Consider the following 19,290-nt stretch of genomic DNA (forward strand, 5'->3'; position numbering starts at 1 on the left):
CACATTTGCCAACTTACTAGCTCTCCCCACCCCCTACTTTTGCTGGGGCAATTTAAAGCAAATCTCAGAGTATTTCACCCATAAACATTTCAGTATCTTTTAAGAGAGGAGGTCATAGTGACATCTAGTATTCTTTCTTCCCATTCTAGGATGAGGTGCTTCTTACATGGTTTTCCTTCTTTTCTGGAACACATACCATCTTTTCAGATCATGTGTTCCAGTATGGATGCCAGTCTCAGAATTTCCCTATGAAGAATTTAAGTTCTCCCAAAATAACACCTGTTACTTTTATTGAAGATCTAGTCATGATCAGGGACAGTCACAAAACCTGCAGAAATCCTTTTTTATGGATGAGCAGACAGGCTTCAGGAAGTTAAGAAACTTGGCAGGGGTCACACTGCTAACAAACGTTAGTGCCATGTTGTTTCCAGAAAGAACTGTATGGAATCCCACTGTAACACTGGTGTGTGGCAATAGGACTGGTGTCTGCTCATTAGGACTCTGCATATTAGGAGAACCAAATGAAAAGCTTTAAAAAAAAAAACTTTTTTTTTTTTTTTTGAATCATGAGAAGCTGTGCTATAAATTAATTCGATACATAGTTTAATTCGTGGTATTAATGCAGTCTGGACCAAAAGAAGCCGTTAATCATAGGCTTACTTTTCAGCTATTAAGTTCATAGTAGAATATACAGTGAAATTGCATTATTAGAGGAAATAAAATTAATGCGAAGACAAACTTGAGGCAGTTAGTCTGCACGGATTTTTGAATGCAAGAATTTAATGATAATAGACTCTTAGGAGACCCTGGGCCAGGCACCCAAGTTTGTGTTTGTGTCCCCTCTTCAATGACAGGTGTTAAACCTTTGGTTAGGCATTCAGAGCGTTCACTTGTTTTGCGCCCTTCTTGGGAACAACAGTGATTGGGTTTGAAATAGGGCACTTGTCTTGCAGGACGCTCACGATGGGGAGGTCAACGCTGTGCAGTTCAGTCCGGGTTCCCGGCTTCTGGCCACAGGAGGCATGGATCGGAGGGTGAAGCTTTGGGAAGTGTTTGGAGGTGAGATCTCGCTGGAGTGTACAGAAAGAAGCTGTGTTGGTGGCATCTGGTTGGCCTTGCTTTCAGGCAATCTTTGAATTGTTCATCTTCTCAAAACATACAGTATTTTGTGTAAGGAATCATCTGACCAGAGCATTATTACCATCTCAACCTTTCAGTATTTTGATAATCAGTTAAATATACATGCATTTTTAATAAGGCAAGATCAAAGAATAGGCTCAAGGGTTTTATAGGAACCACTTTGTCAAGTTTCCATAGTTGCAGCCTACATGCTGTCTGTCCAACAGTAAGTGTCACCATCATACCTTTGTTTTATTTCCTCCAATTCTCACGATAGCCCTGTGCAGTTAAACAGGTAGGTATCGCCTGTGTTTGACAGATGAAAACTCAGAGACGTTGGGTTTACATGGCTGATTGACCTGGCTGGTTTGGTGGAACTAGCACCTGAGCTGGGTGTTAAGACTGTAAATCTCTTGCTTATTCCAAAACAGCCCCCCTGAGCTGTAGAGCTGCTGAGGAAGCAAGTGTGTTGCTTTTGATGTGTTCGGAGCAAGAGCAATGCAGTGAGCCCGTGGTTAGAGCACATATTCACATAGAGCACCAGGCTTGTCTGCCTGCCCTGGCCTTTGATTTTCATGGAGGTGACTTCGTAGTTAAATCCCTGGCAGTTAGAGCTGCTTGAAGCCCATCAAAATTTGTGCTACTTTACCCATTTGTGAATGGTAATCGCTGATACTTACAAAACAATAGTAAAGCCGTATCACAAGAAGAGAAATTTTATGGTATTTAGTTTTTAAAAATATGCACGTGTAGTTTATTTTGATTATGCCTTGTGATTAGAAAGAAATAGCACTAGAAATATTTTTGTTTTACTCCTTGGTCAGTAAAAACACTTGTAAGAAAATGAGATAGCAGCCATTAGGACCAGTGTTACCTCTTTGCTGCTGAGGAGGAAGTAAGCATTAGTCAAAATTAATATTGACATAATTTGTGCCAGAGCATAATTTGTGTTAATAAAATGAAAAGTTTCTCCTGGGTCTACAGAGGTAACATGCAGTATTTGGCAGCAGCTTTTATGGTTCTCTGGAACAGGTACCAGTCATGTCCTGACTAAATTATAGGAACTTTCCTCCACAATAGCTTATTCAGTCGTTTTTCCCCACTTGGCTAATATTTACTGAATCTTGGAAGAGACCAAGTCCAAGAGGCCTTTTATGAAATAGTTCTGGGGGTTCTGTTTTTCACTCTTTTGCCACTTTCCACCCAGTAGGAGTACCTGACCTTGCTCATTCTGTCAGAAGCAGAACTCCTTGGTGTAGCCTCTCCTGGTGCCATCTAAGTAAAAGAGCTTTTAATAAGGTGTTTGGTCTTTTGAGGCCGGTCTCTTGTGTAGAATAGCACTTACTGACCTTTTTTACATTTTGACACTGTGTCACCTGCCAAACAAATAGACTAGTGTTTTGGGCATAAGCCAAAGAAATAATTTTTAAAATTTGCAGTAATATTTTTGTCTATAAAGTCCTTAATTAGTAGATGTTGGCCTTCTTTTGACTTGTGAAAATCTAATGAAAACTAGGAACCAGGAAAAGGCATTAAATGTGCTATATTTTGCAAATAAATTCAGAACAGGGGTTCATCCACCAGGTCAATAGTCCTGTCCCTAAATGTACTTGACAGCTCTAAACCAGTATTTATATCATTGTTATTACCATTTAGAAGTTAAGAGAAAAAGCTATTCATTGACATGTGTACCATTCTGTGCTCCCCTTTTATGAATTCAATTTGAATGGTTCCCTAATTATTTTCCTGGCTTGTCCATGTAGGTCATCCTTAAGCTCCCTTTTAAAAAAAGGAACATAATCACATCATTGAGACTCATACTCTCATCATTAAAGTTTCCGTGTAAGTGACCAGAGCTGTCTGAAAACGGAGCCCAGGGGTGTGTGGCTGGGCCTGATGGTGGTGGAGGCTGGGCAGAGAGGGAAGGGCGCATTGGTAGGCAGTTGGAGTGGCAGAATCCTGGGTTCATGTAGGTAGAGTGAGTAGGTAGAGTGACTAGCTTTACCGGCATTCTGACTAACAGCCAGTACGCATAACTACAAGTACAAATTTCTTTTCATACCTGAGTTCTGAAATTTTAATGGTCAGTTTCTACAGAAGTGATCGGTAAGTTGTCACAAATACTGATCAGATCCAAAGATGTGTTTATGTAAATTAGAAAATTTTACTGAGAAATAACTAAATCAACTTGGTCTCCAGGTCAATTGCCATGTTTTTAAATTCCTGCACTTATCTTTTGTAAAGGGAGTTGACTAAATTTCTTGGAAACAACAACTTAAGAACCCACATGAAAATGCTGGGCTCTGCACCTGCCTGTACGTTCATTGCCATAGGACTGACCAGCTGTGTATTTTGGTCTCACTATTCTGTTTGTTCCTGCTATCTGATTACTCTATAAAGATGCAGGAAGGCTGCTGTTTTGACTAAATAATTGGCTTCCATTGTGTTTCAGGATCCTCATTTTTATGTCTACGTTGGCTTTATCGGTTTTTTTTTTTTTTTTCTTTAACCTTCCTTTCTTAATCTTTGTTTTTATGCAGACAAATCTGAGTTCAAGGGTTCCCTCTCCGGCAGTAATGCAGGAATTACAAGTATTGAGTTTGATAGTGCTGTAAGTATCCAATATCCACGGAAATAGGTGAGTTTAGAAATTTTTAGAAACAATTTAAGACATCTGTTTCTTGAAATTTAAAAATAACTTACCTGGTTTCTCTGCTATTTTCTGTCTTAAATCAGTGTTAGAAGAGGGTGCATGTAGACTACATAAGTTCTGTGCCGATTGTGACTGTGTTGAAGACTGGGGAGGGGGGACAGTTCTGTGGTAACCCATCCAGTGTCTCTCCAGACTCAAGAAGAAGCCCCGGTTTGGGCCGAGGCAGTACCAGTGTAGAGGAGAGAGTCTAGTGAGACACGTCAGAGACAAGAAGGTCTCCAGGAGGGGAGAGTCGGGAGGTGAGGCTGGGGAGAGCCGGTGCCTCCGGGCTTTTGGGCTTGGACAGTTGTAGGGAATTAGTACTTGCTTTTGCTGGAGCGAGTGGCAGCGAGTGGGGAGTGAACACAGGAAGACTAGTTCCATTTTGAGCTGGACGTCATTTACAGCGCTCAGGCAGGATTGAGCAAGCTCAGGAAAGAGGTCTGAACTTAACAGGGATTGATAAATTGACAGGCTGCTGGTTATAACGGTTGGTGTTCAGATCAGGTGTATAGTGTTAGACATCTAAACCTTTTTTTTGTTTGCTGGTTGGTTTGGGGGGCTAATTAGGTTGACGATTGATTGATTGATTGGAGGTACTAGGGATTGAACGCAGGACCTCATGCATGCTAAGCACTCACCCTGCCACTGAGCTATACCCTCCCCGCTAGGCATCTAAATCTTCTGGAGCTTGGTTATTGGGGAATTTGTGTCATGTGAGCCGAATTCCTCTATTTTGACTAATATTTCTTTCCTCCCTTTATTCCTCTAGGGATCTTACCTCTTAGCGGCATCAAATGACTTTGCAAGCCGAATCTGGACTGTGGACGACTATCGGTTACGGGTAAGACCTAGTTATGAAAGTTGGCATCATCTCCAAACTTCATGCAGTGGATTATCGGTCACAGAGTGTAGAAAACGGCAGGTTGATTAATTAGGAGACTTGTGTGTTGTCCTGAAAATCATGTTGGGGTCCCCTTGCCTTTCCTTTCCTCCTTAGGAAAATGTATGTTTCCACTTTACATTCTTTCTTTGTCCAAGATTCAGTGGCAAAATATTTGCAAAAGGAAACCATCACGTTTCCATGAAAGACTTGGGATACTCCTATTCAGAAGAACTAGATATTTTTGGTGGGCGTCAATTTTAGCTTAACTTTGGCTGTTTTAGCACCGGCTGCTTCACAGAGTAGAGCTGGAAAGGAGGGTCTAGAAGTCCAATAAAGATAAAACAGCTCTGAAACAAAGCCCAGACGTGGGTGTGGGACAGGGAGAACGCTGGGATGGGACATGGACGGGATCTGCATCTCAACCCAAACTTGCCAAGAAGTCTCTTGGACACCAAGACAAGGACAGAAATTTGATGGTTCAGTCACGTGTTCTAACAGAAGGCATACCTTAATTTGGAGACACGTTTTTCTCTTTAAGATTGAAGCAAACTTCACACGTGCTCATTGAGTGAGGGCCACTGAAAGAGCTGGTGGAGGATTTGCTTGACATTGGTAGGCATTTTACACCCCCCAGAAAAGCTTGCCACAAGCTTGTGTGTCAACCCACATGGAAAAGAGGGGGCATGGCATTCTGTTGATTCTTATTTTGTGGTTGGCTTTATTCCTTTGATAACTTAAGTTTAAAAAGCTAAAGCTCCTTAGAAACAATGATCAGTACATACATGTAAACAAAAAAATGTGTAGTATATTGTATGTGTATTTACATATAATATATATGTGCAGTCAAACTGTAATAGTTCTATCTAATAAGACAGAAAAGGAAAAACAAGAGGGCATGATATTAAGATGGTCTTCCTTAAAAGATCAATCTACAGAGAGGTGGGGAGCCGCAAGAGATTGGTCCATTAGGTGGCTTCTGATGGTCTGATTTGATGATGCAGCTGGAAGAGAAGAATGGTCGGAAACACACAGTTCAGTCAGCACTTAGGCTTTCCATCTTCTTGAAGGAGCTGTATGGAAAATTACCAATGTCAGATGCTAGCTAATGCCTAAGGGTGGTAATTCCTTATTCCTAGTGGGGAGAGGATCCAGGGCAGCACACGCAAAGAAAGCCTGAGATGCGAAAATGACAAGAGATTGTGTTCTCCTGTGAAATCTGAAGGGCCTGCCTTGGGCTCTTGTTGCAATGAAGGAGCAGGGAGGTGGGCAGCTGGATGCCTGCAGGCAGGGCTGGGCTCTTCTTGGGCAGCAGCTCACGTCTGTTCAAACACTTAAACGAGTTTTCAGTTAAAGCCCTACAGTCCCGTTCTCCTGGCAGAGTTAGGGTCCATCCTGTGGCATGCCATCTCTGTTTAACCATCAGTTGCGTAGTGGAAGTTTAAGACAGGGTTGAGTACTTCTGCAGTCGTTAATTTGTCTAAAGGAAAGGGGACTTCACCTGAGTGGCTTCTGTGTGTTTGACCCAGTAGTGAGGTACGTTAGGTACATTACCGCTTGTAATCCTCCAGAGGATCCACGTGAGGTAGGTGGATGAGGAAACAGGTTCAGATTAAGCCCGCAGAACTGCCTAAGGTCACACAGTTAACAAATAAAAAGATGAGAATTTGGATTGAGGCCTGTATACTTTCCTGTGTTTGAATGGCGATTGGCCTGGATTATTCTAGATTGAATACAACAGAACTGTCTAATGAGTAAGGAGGAACATACAGCCTTCCTTACATTTTAGATTCTTAGAGGAGAAAAACAAGTAGCTGAGGAGTCAGCTAGTCGTGCAGGGTGATAGGTTTAATTGGTAGAAGAGTTCTCTGCAGCTGGGCATCAGCTCTGGGGTATGAAGTAACAGGAAAGGGACCTGGAGGTAGAACTGAATGACAGAGGTCATAACATTGGAAACTTTTCTCAAGTGCACTAGTTTTGCAAAGGTGGGCCGAGTCTCACTGGAGAGGGTTCTGGGCACCAAGCTCAAGCTGTGGATGCTGATGAGCTGGAGGCTGGTGCCAGGGCTGTAGCCTCCTTTGCTGGACCAGCTGGCTTGAGGGCCTCTGGTCTGCTCACAGATAGTGTCCTGTCACTCGGTAAAGGTATGAAGGAGATCAGGAGGCCTTTTAAACAGGTTTCTCATATCCACAGAAGCCACATGAAACCCTCACCCGAGTCCAGGAAGTAAGTAGGCTCTCTGTCTAGGAGGCTCTGGCTTCTACCTAGACCCTGGTTTACAGAGGATATTGGAGGACATGAATGGACATCCATGTTCTGAAACTCAAGATCCAAGCCTGGTCAGTGTCTGCTTAGCGTGTATGGTAAGGGGGTGGTGTTGGAAGAAATCAGAATGCAGGATCAACTGGTGCTGGCTTTGAAATCCTTTTAGTAAAGATATCCTTGAAACAGCCTGGTGTTGAAGTTCCAGAGGACTCCTTTCAATACAGGATGTTTTCAGCTCCCTTAAAAATCTGAACGATCAGTGCAAAACTGCCTGGCTGCTCTCTAAGCTGTGACTTGAGGAACTGGGTTGAAGAACCCACCCTGCTCACTTCTCTAACGGCGATGTGGAGAAGTGGCCACAGTGAGGACTGGCTTTCAGATAAGGGTGTTTATTTCAGAAACCTCCTCAAGTTCTGCGTTTTTCTGAGGTCAGTTGTCTTTGGTTGGTGCCAATGGTAGCGGCCTGCATGGTGGGCGACACTGGGGAGCCCATGCAGAGCCCGAGAGAAGAGAGCTCTCAGCCTCACTGCTGGGGCTCAGGCTGCTGGGACATCTGACTCTGTGCCCCACCTCTTGTGAGTCTCTTTTTAAAATTAGAGGAAGATAAAAATCTGAAAGTAGTGTTTGATATTAAATATTAAGAATAAATATTAAAAACAATGAATGGATAAAAGAATTTTAAGTAAATTTGATCCACTTAAAATAATTTAAAAATCTATTTTTAATGATAAAAATGATTGCATGCAGGAGGCTAACTTCTGTACCATTGAGAGCATGGAGATGGAGCTGGTCAGCCCAGGCAGGTCCAGCCAGGTCTCCACCAAGAACAGGGTAAACAGAAGTCCAAACTCTTTAAAAGCAAACAAACACATATGAAGAGCCAGGAAATAAAAACGTCCCTTTCTTTTATTCCACTAGCCCAGCAGTTTCATTCTGGGAAATAGGGAAAGCTGTATGCTCATAGATGTTCACTGCAGCTTCACTTGTGATCTGGGTGTCTGCTGGCCAAGGCAATTTCAATTAAATTGTAACCTCATTGCTGGGAGATTGTTTAGCTATTCTATAGTAATTATGAAAACTCTTTAAGGATGGGGTGGGGTACAGAAAGAGGGAGAATGAATGCTGTTGACCACGTGCCTTGTGCAGGGGGCACCTTACACAACCAGCGTGAGGAAGAGATTAGTCTTCCTCAGATGTTAGAGACCCACTGTGTTCAAGCCAAACCGCGGGACCCTAAAACATGTATTTTCAGCTGTCGCATGAAAATCTGCTTGTGCTATAAAGTTAAAAGTGCAGTGGATAAATTTGTGGGACATTTTCACATGAACTGTATGAATATACTAATGTGCATGTCAAGTATGCAGAGTGAGTGCATTCTCACAGCCCATTTGTGAGTGGTGTCTTTTCCTCCCTGTGTTCGTGAAATGTGATTTTACTTGTATACTAGGAAGACAGCCAGTGCATGTACACAAAATTTGTTTTTTTGATGAAATAAGGGTTTTGGGTTTTTGTTTTTGTTTTTTTTTTTTTTCACTAAGAACTTTGATTTACATAGCATGAGAAGTATCTACACAAGTTTTTGGTCTCTCCCCAAGGTTTGCACAGACTGGGTGAGTTATACTGAGCACTATTCCTGTACTGTATTCAATGCCAGCTTCATTGCTGGGATTTTCTTAGTCTTTCCGGAAGGATCAGTGGGAGGTTTTCACACAGCTACAGCAAAGCCGCCACCTGGCTGGCAGCAATTGTAAAATGCTGTTCCAGTTTCAGAGAGGTTTAAATGTGAGAGAAAGGAGTCTTGGAATCCACGCGGACTTCTTCTGAAGGAGGAAGTACGTGTGGCCAAGTTTTCTGTTCCTGTGCTCACGTGGAGTTGTTCCACTGAGCACAGAGGAAAGATTGGTTTCTAAAATGTTAACACTAAGCTGAGATCTCTGCTTTGGGAGACAAGGTTGGAACTCAGTAAGTTAGCAATTGTAGTTAAATACATTAGGGTCTTTCTTCATTTTCATTAGATAGAAAATGTTAGTGAATACTTTCCGAGACTGAGGTTTTCACACGTAAAGATACCAAACCGAATTGAAAAAGTGAGTATGAAAAGGGCTGACTCCCCAGGCCCCTTCCCGGCATCCTCACCATCCCCAGCCACCCCTGTCCCACTGGGCTTCAGGACAGAGGGCAGCTGACACTCGGTGATGACCCACTTCTGCGTTCCTTGGCAGCCCGGGGAAGATGCCATGGTTGGCATCCCACAGCTAGTCACAAAAAGATTTGATTGTTGGGAATGCGGTATCTGTGGTTATAATCTGACATTTCAAGCTGAGAGTTCTGATTGAAAACCCCCGGGAGTTTCAACTGTTTATTTAAAGAGTCCTGATGTTTCCTTTTATGAATTGTGCCTGCAGCAAACCTCTGTTCTGACTTGAAGTAGGAAGCTGACTTTCAGAGGCAGTGGTAAAATCCAGGATTTTAAAATTTTGTAATTGAATACATAATTCAGATTTTAAAAAATGGTTGAGTACCTGCAGATATCTGTATTAGAGCTTATTTCAAGAAGGCCCTCTGACTGCCCCTCCCTGCTTCTTAAGTTGATACTGTGCTGAATGATTTTATTATAGCTTGATATGTCCTGTCATCCGACACTTAAATTTACCTGTATCCTTTATAAATAGTCTCCATTTGAGTAATATTTGTTACCACGGCAATTTCTGTAATAGCAAAGAGAGCATATGTAATTAGTAGTTTAAAATGTGAATAGCTTCAGTAAAAAGCGCAGATTCAGGAAATTTCTACATGTATTTGTTAAACACTTGGGAGAAGGCAAACATGTTCCTTTTTTATAGCGTCAAAGATTAATGTGGCAACATAAATCTAATAATATTAAATAGATACCATGAGTATATAAGTTGTTCTTTTCCATTTTATTGACTAATAGCACTTAATACAGATATCCTATTTATTTATGTTTTGTGCACTTTTCTTTTAAGTAAAACTTTGACCGAGTACTTTATTTTTTTCAATTGGAACATAATTGATCTGCAACACTGTGTTAGTTCCAGGTGCACAACATAGTTATTCGGCATTTCTGTACGTTACCAAATGATCACCACGGTGAATCCAGTTACCACCCATCACTATGCAGTTGCTGCAGTATTACTGACTTTATCCCCCATGCTACCTGTTTCATCCCTCGGAGTTCTTGTACCTCTTAATCTCTCTCATCTCACCTATTTCACTCATATCCCCACCCCCATCTCCATAAGCACTCGAGTTTTCTGAGTTGTTCAATTGTTTTGTTCTTTAGATTCCACCTGTAAGTAAAATTGTGTGTTATTTGTCTTTCTCTGTCTGACTTATTTCACTTAGCATAACACTCTGTAGGTTCATCTGTGTTGTCACAAATGGCAAGATTTCATTCTTTTTTAGGAACATAGAAGGTTCCTTTTTCTCCACATCCTCACCAACACTTGTTTTTTGTTGTCTTTTTGATAATAGCCATTCTGATGAGTGTGCAGTGATATTCTCATTGTGGTTTTGATTTGCATTTCCCTGATGGTTATTGATGTTGAGCACTTTCATGTGTCTGTTGGCCATTTGTGTGTTCTCTTTGGAGAAATGTCTAATCAGGTCGTCTGTCCTGCCCCTCCCTTTTTTTGAGGATGTGGTCATGTGAAGTTGGTACTAGTGGTGTTGGATTTTTTTTATTACTTTTTTTTTTTTTTTTTTTTAGTATTATTTTCGGTGGGAGATTTATCCTCTTCTTCTTGGTCCCTTATCCCTGGGTAACAGCCAAAGATAGGCTTTCTGGGTGCTTCCCTGAGCTGTGCATCCTTTGTCTCTGAGCGTTCCTGAGCTGGTCTCAGGGTGTCTGAGAAGCTAGCGCCCTGGCAGTTTGCCACTGACTCTCCCAGCATGGCTCCCCCGAGGCTTACCCTGGCCGTGTTCTCTCTCCTAGCACACACTCACAGGACACAGTGGCAAAGTGCTGTCTGCCAAGTTCCTGCTGGACAATGCGCGTATTGTTTCTGGAAGTCATGACCGGACCCTCAAACTCTGGGATCTACGCAGCAAAGTCTGTGAGGAAATTCAGTCTCTCTGTCTCTATGTACGAGTAGATGTTAACCGTGGAGGTGTTTGTTTCCACACTGAAAGCCTGCATTTAGTGTGATGCAGTTTGAATTTCAAGTCCAGTTTCATTGAGTGGTGCCAGTGTAGTGAATGTTTTTCATGCTTGAGGCTTCATTGGAATAAATAGTTCTGATCACTTAGAGAGGACAGCGATGTTATGTGCACAGCCACAGAGGGGCCTCTGCTTGACACTCATGTTTGGTTTTCTTTCAGGCATAAAGACGGTATTTGCGGGATCCAGCTGCAATGATATTGTCTGCACAGAGCAGTGTGTAATGAGTGGACATTTTGACAAGAAAATTCGCTTCTGGGACATCCGGTATAACACCCAAGAGCCCGGTGGGGAGGCAGAGGAGAGGGTCTGTTCATGGTAGAATTGTGATGGTGTTTTGAGTGTGGGTTGTGTTTTTAAAATCCCTGAAAATGGCAGAAGTGAGCTCCGGTCCACATTATCTTAGCAGTCTGATGTTCTCTACTAGCTGCTAGGTACAGATGACCAGCTAGGTTGTTGGGTAGTTTCCAGTGTAATCAGAAAGAGAGACACAAGTCTGCAGGGGGTGCTGACACAGGGCCAGGTACCCTTGTCCAAGGATGTTAGAGGCCATCTCTCAAGATGAGTCCTGAGAAGTGAGTAGGCTTCACATTGCAGAAGAGCCACTGAGAGACATTCCAAAACAGAACAGAGCAGCCAGGGAGGGCAAGTCAGGCTAGGGCAGCTGAGACTTACAGGGTGGGTTGAATCAGATTGCCATGGGCTTTTTTTTTTTTTTTTTAACATTTTTTATTGATTTATAATCATTTTACAATGTTGTGTCAAATTCCAGTGTTCACAATTTTTCAGTCATTCATGGACATATACACACTCATTGTCACATTTTTTTCTCTGTGAGTTATCATAACGTTTTGTGTATATTTCCCTGTGCTGTACAGTGTAGTCTATTCTACAATTTTGAAATCACAGTCTATCCCTTCCCACCCTCCACCCCGCTGGCAACCACAAGTCTATATTCTCTGTCTGTGAGTCTATTTCTGTCCTGTATTTACGCTTTGTTTTTGTTTGTTTGTTTGTTTTTGTTTTTGTATTTTAGATTCCACATATGAGCGATCTCATATGGTATTTTTCTTTCTCTTTCTGGCTTACTTCACTTAGAATGACATTCTCCAGGAGCATCCATGTTGCTGCAAATGGCATTATGTTGTCGGTTTTTATGGCTGAGTAGTATTCCATTGTATAAATATACCACATTTTCTTTATCCAGTCACCTGTTGATGGACATTTAGGCTGTTTCCATGTTTTGGCTATTGTAAATAGTGCTACTGTGAACATTGGGGTGCAGGTGCCATGGGCTTTAGACGCCATTTGTGAGTGACTTGATCTTACAAGCCATTGGGTATTGAGCAAAGGATTGCTTCGTGAGAGTCTGGTAGGTTACGTTGGTGGCAGCTTTATAGGGTTTATTGGGGAGCAGGGAAATCAGCAAAGAGTCAGTGAGGATCTGAACTCAAGGCGGCAGAGGGAGATGCGGAGGGGAGGATCGATTTGAGAGAATTTGGACAGGGTTTGTTACAAGTTGAATGTGGCGGGTGAGGAAAGGGGAAGTAAAGCAAGGTGGAGAATAAGTGATAGACTTAGGAAGAGGGTGTGGTGACCATGTTCAGAAGGGATAGTTGTTTGAGGTTTCTAATAGACATTTGGAAAAACAGAATTTTTGAGAGGTTGGATTGGAGGAAGAATGAGAAGTCCTCACATGGAAAACTGAAGGCGTGAGAGTGGGTTAATCAGAGAGCCAGCATATGAAGCAACAGGAGGGCAGCTTTTAGGGAGCTTCTGAGGAGTGGCCAGAAACGGGAAGAAAGCTGGAGTCCTGCTGGTGGGCCAAGGCTGGGGTGGGTACAGGGCGTAGGGGTCCAGTTAGGATGAGGCCAGTCAGGAGACAGGTAATTGGTGATTAGTGTTAGGTGTACTGGTTGAAATCTGAACCTGAAACATGGAATTTAAGAGCACTCCTAATTTGATAGATGAAGACCTCGAGTCCCAGGGTGGTGCGGCAGCACAGGAGGATAAACTCATACTTGGTTATGGTTTGAGGTAGGAAGTCATTTCTTTGAAAGCTTACAGAAGGATCCGCACCTCCCTTGGCTGTATCAGCAAGAGGGCCCAGCCCAGGATTGCTGTTCACAGAGCTGTGCATGAACTGGGGCCCAGAAGAGAACTGGGAGAGTGAAAGGAGGAAGAGGGGGCTGCCAGGCATCTCAGTTCCATGTCAGAATCACCAAGATGGGTTGGAGGGCCCCTGAGCTGAACTTTGTTAGCAAGAAGCCAGGGAGAGACCACATATTTGTCCATGTAAGGCCGCCCAGTCCCGCTAAAGCAAGTGTATGTCCCTTTGGATAAGTTGTCATTGCTTAATTGACATGATCCTAATTAAATAGTAGCCCGTTTAGTTCATGTTAATCAGAAGCTCTCATTGGCAATTACATCATTGCAGAAATGGCAAGGAAATTAATGTCCCAGTTTCGGAGTTCCAGTCCTCCAAACTACCAGTGGACTCTGTTGGGTCGCTGAGGTTGTGTGTTGGGGGTGGAGAGCGTTTTCACCGCCCTTGAAGAGTATTGCATTCTGGTTGAATTGCCTTTTCTCCCCCATCGTTTTCTCCATGATGTCACATCCTGGCTGAAATGGGGGAGGTTCTGACCTCTGTTACATTTTCTCAGACTTTCCATCTTTTTCATAGATCAGAGAGTATCGTCCGAGAGATGGAACTCTTGGGAAAGATTACTGCCCTGGACTTAAACCCAGAGAGAACCGAACTCCTCAGCTGCTCCCGTGATGACCTGCTAAAAATTATTGACTTACGAATAAACGCAGTCAGACAGACATTCAGGTAACTGAAGACACTGGTGTGGGTTTCGTTTCAGTCTTGCTGGTTTTCTGAGGATTGCATGGAGACCAGAGGCCCTGACCTGCCCTCATATCCTGAGTCATGTGGGCTCTTGGGGGTGATGGTGTCCTGTTGTTTGTTTCAGTGCTCCTGGCTTCAAGTGCGGTTCTGATTGGACGAGAGTCGTGTTCAGGTTAGTAGTGATGCTCCTCCCGTCCCACTCTTCCCACTCCCCCCGACACGCACGCACACACAGTATGGTTCATCTCAAAGGTTAGTGCACAGGCTTCTTCCCGTTGGGGAAGCGAGATAAGTTTGTACAGCGTCTCAACCCGAGTAAGTGTCTAGGAGCTAACCTGCAAGTTCAGTCCTAGAGGTCACTGTCACTGTCTCCTTCTCTTCTAGGGTCCCTTTTGTGATTATATGAAAATGTGTGTCGTACCAAAAAAATGAGTTGTTAGTTGGTTTGTTCTGGGTCCACCAGGTTCACCTCCCTTTACTCTTTATGTAAATGAGTGTTTGAGAGCTTTTAGGGAAGGGAGGGCGGGGGAGCCCCCTGGAGAAGGGTGCCTCCCTTTCCTAGGTCTCCCTCCCTCCCCGCAGGGTGGTCCTCCCAGAAACGTCACCGTGGCCAGCTCCACTGTTGTGGAGATGGTTCTCCATGGTCCATGCTTCCTTCCTTTCCTGCTTTTCACTGAACTGTATACATACCAGGCAGTCCACTGCCTGAAAGAAACCCTTCCCCATTTGGGGTTGACGTTGACTTCCTTGCGTGCTGTGTTTGAGTCTGCGAGGTGGTTAGGGACTTGTGGCCCCAAGAAGTAATGTGGTAGCACCATTTTTTATTAGCTGGTGAGGCCACGATGATGGGGTGAAGCAGCTTTGGCCGTAACAGTTGTGACTAGCATCTTTTGGTTTCTGAGTATGCAGAGGTGGTCATGTGTTTGACTCATAAATGAAGAGTAAACATGACTTGGGGAGAGGTTCGAGAAGACGCTGAATCAGGGTGGGTGGTGGACACCATTTCTCATCTTCTGTGTCCTGCAGCCCTGACGGCAGTTACGTGGCAGCCGGCTCGGCCGAGGGCTCTCTCTACATCTGGAGCGTGCTCTCTGGGAAGGTGGAGAAGGTCCTTTCAAAGCATCACAGGTAAGATGAACCCTCTAGGCCCCCCTGAGGCTGTGAGCAGCTGTGACTTCATCGCAGGGGTCATGGCCTCATGCGTGGACTCACGTCGGCCCCACGAGGGCAGTGTCTGCTCAGCTGCTCCACTGTGAGTTAAGTGGGTGGAGAGCATGACAGACCAGTGCTCTGGCTTATTTGCGTTACAGAACATTCTGGTGAGAGCAGTTAGAACAGAAAAGGGTACAAGCGCACGTCCTGGCTCTCTCCTCAGCAGCCCGCCCTCTCCTCCAGCCCCTCCACCGCTCTCCCTCCTCCCCGCCTCCCTCCTGAGTCCCTTTCCTTAGGAAATTGACTGCTCGTAAACACTGATTTTCATATACTTTTTATCTTCCCCTGGGCTCCTTTTTTCTCTTAGCTTTGTTCTGTCCCCCGCAGCCCTGCCGCTGACTGGAACGCAGACCCCATGTCCTCCACGACCACCTCTCACTGAGGTGCTTGTCAGAGGCCGTCACTCTTAGTTCGCTCAGAGTTGCTCCCTTAGGGTAAACCTGATAAGGCCTCTGACTCCTTCCATTCCAGCACTACCTCCTAAACCAGGGCAGGGGTCCTCCGAGTTCTTTTGCTGTCTAGATGCCTGTCTGTGAGTGGGGACAACACAGGCGAGTAAAACAGGCGCTGGAAAGTGCCTGGCTCCCTGATGGGGGAGGACCCCACTGTTCAGCTCACTGAAATCTCACCAGTGTCCCACCCTCTCCTTTTGAAGCTCGTCAATCAACGCGGTGGCCTGGTCCCCCTCCGGCTCCCACGTCGTCAGTGTGGACAAAGGAAGCAAAGCTGTGCTGTGGTCAGAATACTGACAGCCCCTCCTCAGGAGAGAGCGGATCAGAGGCGCTCAGGCCCCACAGCCCTGTCCTGGCAGGTGGCGTGTCGGGCGTGGCTCTGACCTCCAGAGAAGAGCTCGAGCCGTGGGGCGCGGTGGCCTGCCTTCGAGCAGGGTTTCTGAGGGTCGCGGCTGAGGTCTCCAGTGTCCTGAAAGAGGAACAGCGAGGAAACCTGGCTCTGCAGTCACTGGGCACGGGTTCAGGCTCCTGCCTTGGTTTGGTGGGAAACACTGCTGCTCCGATCTTCCCTACCTCGGTGGGGGCGCGGGCACCTGCCGGGTGCCCCCCAGGGTGGCCGTGCCAAAGGCGCCCTGCGCGGCTGGGCGCTGGGTCTCCTGTGTTTTCTCCCGTCCTTCCAAACTCTGTTCTGGCCTGATGCATGTCCTGTCACCTTGGGGTCATTTTCCCAGGGAACTTGCTTTCATCATTGGATTACTAGAAACCCAAACAGGATTACCCCTGCCTGCAGGGACTGCCCTGACTTCTGAGGAGATGGGACTGTGGTCCTGTCCTCCCTGCTGATCTGTGTCTTTATTACGAGGCCCTTATTCCGATCTCATCTGATTACTGTTGGAATTTCCTTAGATCTCCTAAACTGCTCTTGGACAGCAACTGTTCTTCAAAGCTCCTGACTCCTTCCCCCACAGCAACTCTGCATATCTATTTCTTGGTCAAGAAATAAACCTCAATTTGGTTTAAAATTTTTTTGAGGTGGAAGAGGAAGTGAACAGCCCTCTTCGCAGAGAAGTGGCTGTGCTGCAGGAGTGAGGCCGTATCCCGAGTCCATCTGCCCCTTCCCCGGAGGCGGGCGGGCCGCCTCCTCCCCCACTTGCTGCAGTTACGCTTGCTGGCGGCGTGGGGTTGGAGGCCTTATGTGTCGCCCTGGAGCCAGCAGTTCCCGGTTGCTGTCCCTTTGCTAAGCCCACGTGCAATGCCCCCTCGGTGCTTTAGAGCAAGAAGCCCATTCCAGGAAGCATGGGGTGTCATTTTTAGATTTCAGGAGTTGTGGTTAAGGCCGGGGAAACTGGCCTATGGCATTTTATTTTTAAAAAGTTATCTTTACCATCTTACCTGTTTATAAAATTTTAGTTCCTCAAGTGACTGAAACACTGATATTTTTTATCACTTACTCACTTGCACTTTATTTTTTTTTTTTTTTCCTTTCAAACGTGTTCTCTGGACAGTTGTGGATGCAAGTACTAGAGCTGGGGGGAGGGGTGTGTTCTCCCTCGTCCCCGCCCCCTTCTCCCCGTTTCAGTGTGCCGTTCAGAGAACTCAGGTTGAGGGGAGATGAATTCACAGGCCAGGGCACATCTTTTATTTATTTAATTATGTTGCCCAACAGAACTTGATTGTAAATAAAAAAGAAATCCGTTATATACTTTTCAAACTCCAGGCCTCTTGGTAGTTATTTTATTCTTTATCCTTAAGGGCAAAAAGCTGTTTCCTTTATTTTCCTGGTATTTATTTATTTGTAAATAGTGGCTAATGCTTTCCCAATGCGTTTCCTCATTGTTCATCATTTAAGTCCAAGTGATCACGGGCCGTAAACACCAACGCTCTAGCCTCACGTCATTTGCAAATCTAAGCTGAAACCGCAAAAGGGTCTCCAGAATTTGGGCAGCTGTCCTCCGAGCCCAACGCGCCGGTGGTGCTCCTGCGTCTGCCCCCGGCCTTGCCCTGGGGACTTGGTCCACAGGAGTGAGAGTGAATTGTGTGTGTCTCCTGGCCTCCAGGCCACCTCTTTGCTGAAGTGGTGTGAATTTCCTCGCGGAGGAGTGATTTATTCACGGCAGCTTCCGTATCTAGCAAGTGGCCTTGTGCTATAACAAATTGGAATATCCCCCCCCCCATGCACACACATGCACACACAGACACGCTCAGACCTCTTTCCAGCCCATCTCCACACTGTAGCTTAGCACCTTGAGTCAGGATTCCATCGTGATCTGAAGTCTCAGAGGCAGCCGGTAGTCTCCCAAAAGCTGGAGGAAGGGAGTCCTTTGCAGCTACCTTTAAGCAGGCAAGTCATTCTTCGAAGCTGGAAGCAAGTACTGCAGGAGCCTCTGATTATCCTGTTTTCTGTGACCTTGGAGGGAAGCAGTGACTGCTCTCTGTAACAACGTTTCGTTTGAGATCCATCCACACCGAATGTCTCTTTTGGTCACCTGACTGCCAAAGCTAGGTTGAACTAGTGGTTTCCATCCAACTCATGGACTTCATTCGCCACCTGTCAGATCATCTGGGACCCTCCCCAGTGCTGCTGGTTCCACTGGTTGAGGTGGGAGGCAGGTGTAGGGGAGGCAGGTGTAGGCGTTTTTTAATTTCCCAGGTGAATCCCGGCTGGTTAGAGCTGGCGTGCTCCCCGTAAGTGTTACAGGCTTTCATCCAGACATTGACGTATCTTAGAAGTTGAGAATTTAAAGATTTTTCTTCAATGAATTTATATTCCCTGGGTCGTTTCCCAAAGAATGTGATAAATCAAGTTCAATGCCTTATTCTTAAAGCACATACTGTGCCCACACTTGGCTTTATCCTACAAGTCTTGTGAAGCCCCGATGAATCTTTCACGTCGTGGCACACAAGAAGCTTGGTGAGGACACGGGTAAATGGATGAAGTTGCCCTCAGCCAGGAGGGGCCAGCCCAGGCCCCAGGGCATGTTTGCTGCGAAGTTCTGGGTTTTGGAGTGTGCGAGTGTGCAGAGCTCCCCGTATGTCTTCACATTTATAGCACAACCGTGATCCACCGTGATCCTGGGGAATCACGTTTTGGAAATGTGGACTTGAAGCTCACCCAGGTGTGGCGCTCCAGGAGAGAAGAGGCAGTGATACAACCTCGTACCAGACTGCTCGCTGGGCTGCAGAGGCCACAAATGTTTCCGTTTCCGTAAAACACCTTGGATTATAGTAACTCTCCGATCTGAACTGGATCCCATTTCACAAACGGGAAAGTTTCACAGCTCGGCTATTCTAGATTGTAGCCTGCAGTTGAGGTGCTGACATGCCGGGCGACGACCAGCTGGCCGTGCTGATGCCCTTACACTGCTTCACCTTTTATGTCTGTCTTTAAGTCCCACTCAATAGAAATCCCAAGTTTTCAAGCCAGTAAACTTTGAAAATCGTGAATAAAGTGCAGTATCTGTATTTGCGTAGATTCTTTAAAAACGTGGAATATGTGGTATATGCCAGTTAAAGATTGGATTCTGACCCAGAAGATGATTCTCGCCTCCCTCACCTCAGCGAAGTGGGATTCTCTTACCCCCGAGCACAGCCCTCTGGTTGCCCTCTGTGCCTCTAACTCTGCCCGAGTTCACTCCA

At 45.2% G+C, this 19,290-nt stretch overlaps 1 protein-coding gene and 1 non-coding gene across 4 annotated transcripts in view; both read left to right on the plus strand.

The window, feature by feature from the left end:
- The window catches only part of ATG16L1 (autophagy related 16 like 1), a 35,578-nt gene extending 19,490 nt beyond the window's left edge, over nucleotides 1-16,088 (plus strand). For all 3 annotated transcript variants that reach the window (XM_031452434.2, XM_031452435.2, XM_031452436.2), the window contains 9 exons: nucleotides 954-1,059; nucleotides 3,660-3,730; nucleotides 4,584-4,655; nucleotides 10,915-11,035; nucleotides 11,301-11,406; nucleotides 13,823-13,972; nucleotides 14,115-14,162; nucleotides 15,017-15,118; nucleotides 15,858-16,088. In XM_031452434.2, the coding sequence (XP_031308294.1) occupies nucleotides 954-1,059; nucleotides 3,660-3,730; nucleotides 4,584-4,655; nucleotides 10,915-11,035; nucleotides 11,301-11,406; nucleotides 13,823-13,972; nucleotides 14,115-14,162; nucleotides 15,017-15,118; nucleotides 15,858-15,951 (870 nt within the window). In that variant the 3' untranslated portion in view covers nucleotides 15,952-16,088. The remainder of the gene's footprint in view (nucleotides 1-953; nucleotides 1,060-3,659; nucleotides 3,731-4,583; nucleotides 4,656-10,914; nucleotides 11,036-11,300; nucleotides 11,407-13,822; nucleotides 13,973-14,114; nucleotides 14,163-15,016; nucleotides 15,119-15,857) is intronic.
- LOC116153170 (small Cajal body-specific RNA 6) lies at nucleotides 9,048-9,282 on the plus strand. Its single transcript, XR_004136964.1, has one exon. It is a non-coding gene; the product is annotated as a small Cajal body-specific RNA 6 (non-coding RNA).
- Nucleotides 16,089-19,290: the final 3,202 nt, after the last annotated feature.

This window comes from Camelus dromedarius, chromosome 4 (genome assembly GCF_036321535.1).
Source record: "Camelus dromedarius isolate mCamDro1 chromosome 4, mCamDro1.pat, whole genome shotgun sequence".
Lineage (NCBI taxonomy): Eukaryota > Metazoa > Chordata > Mammalia > Artiodactyla > Camelidae > Camelus > Camelus dromedarius.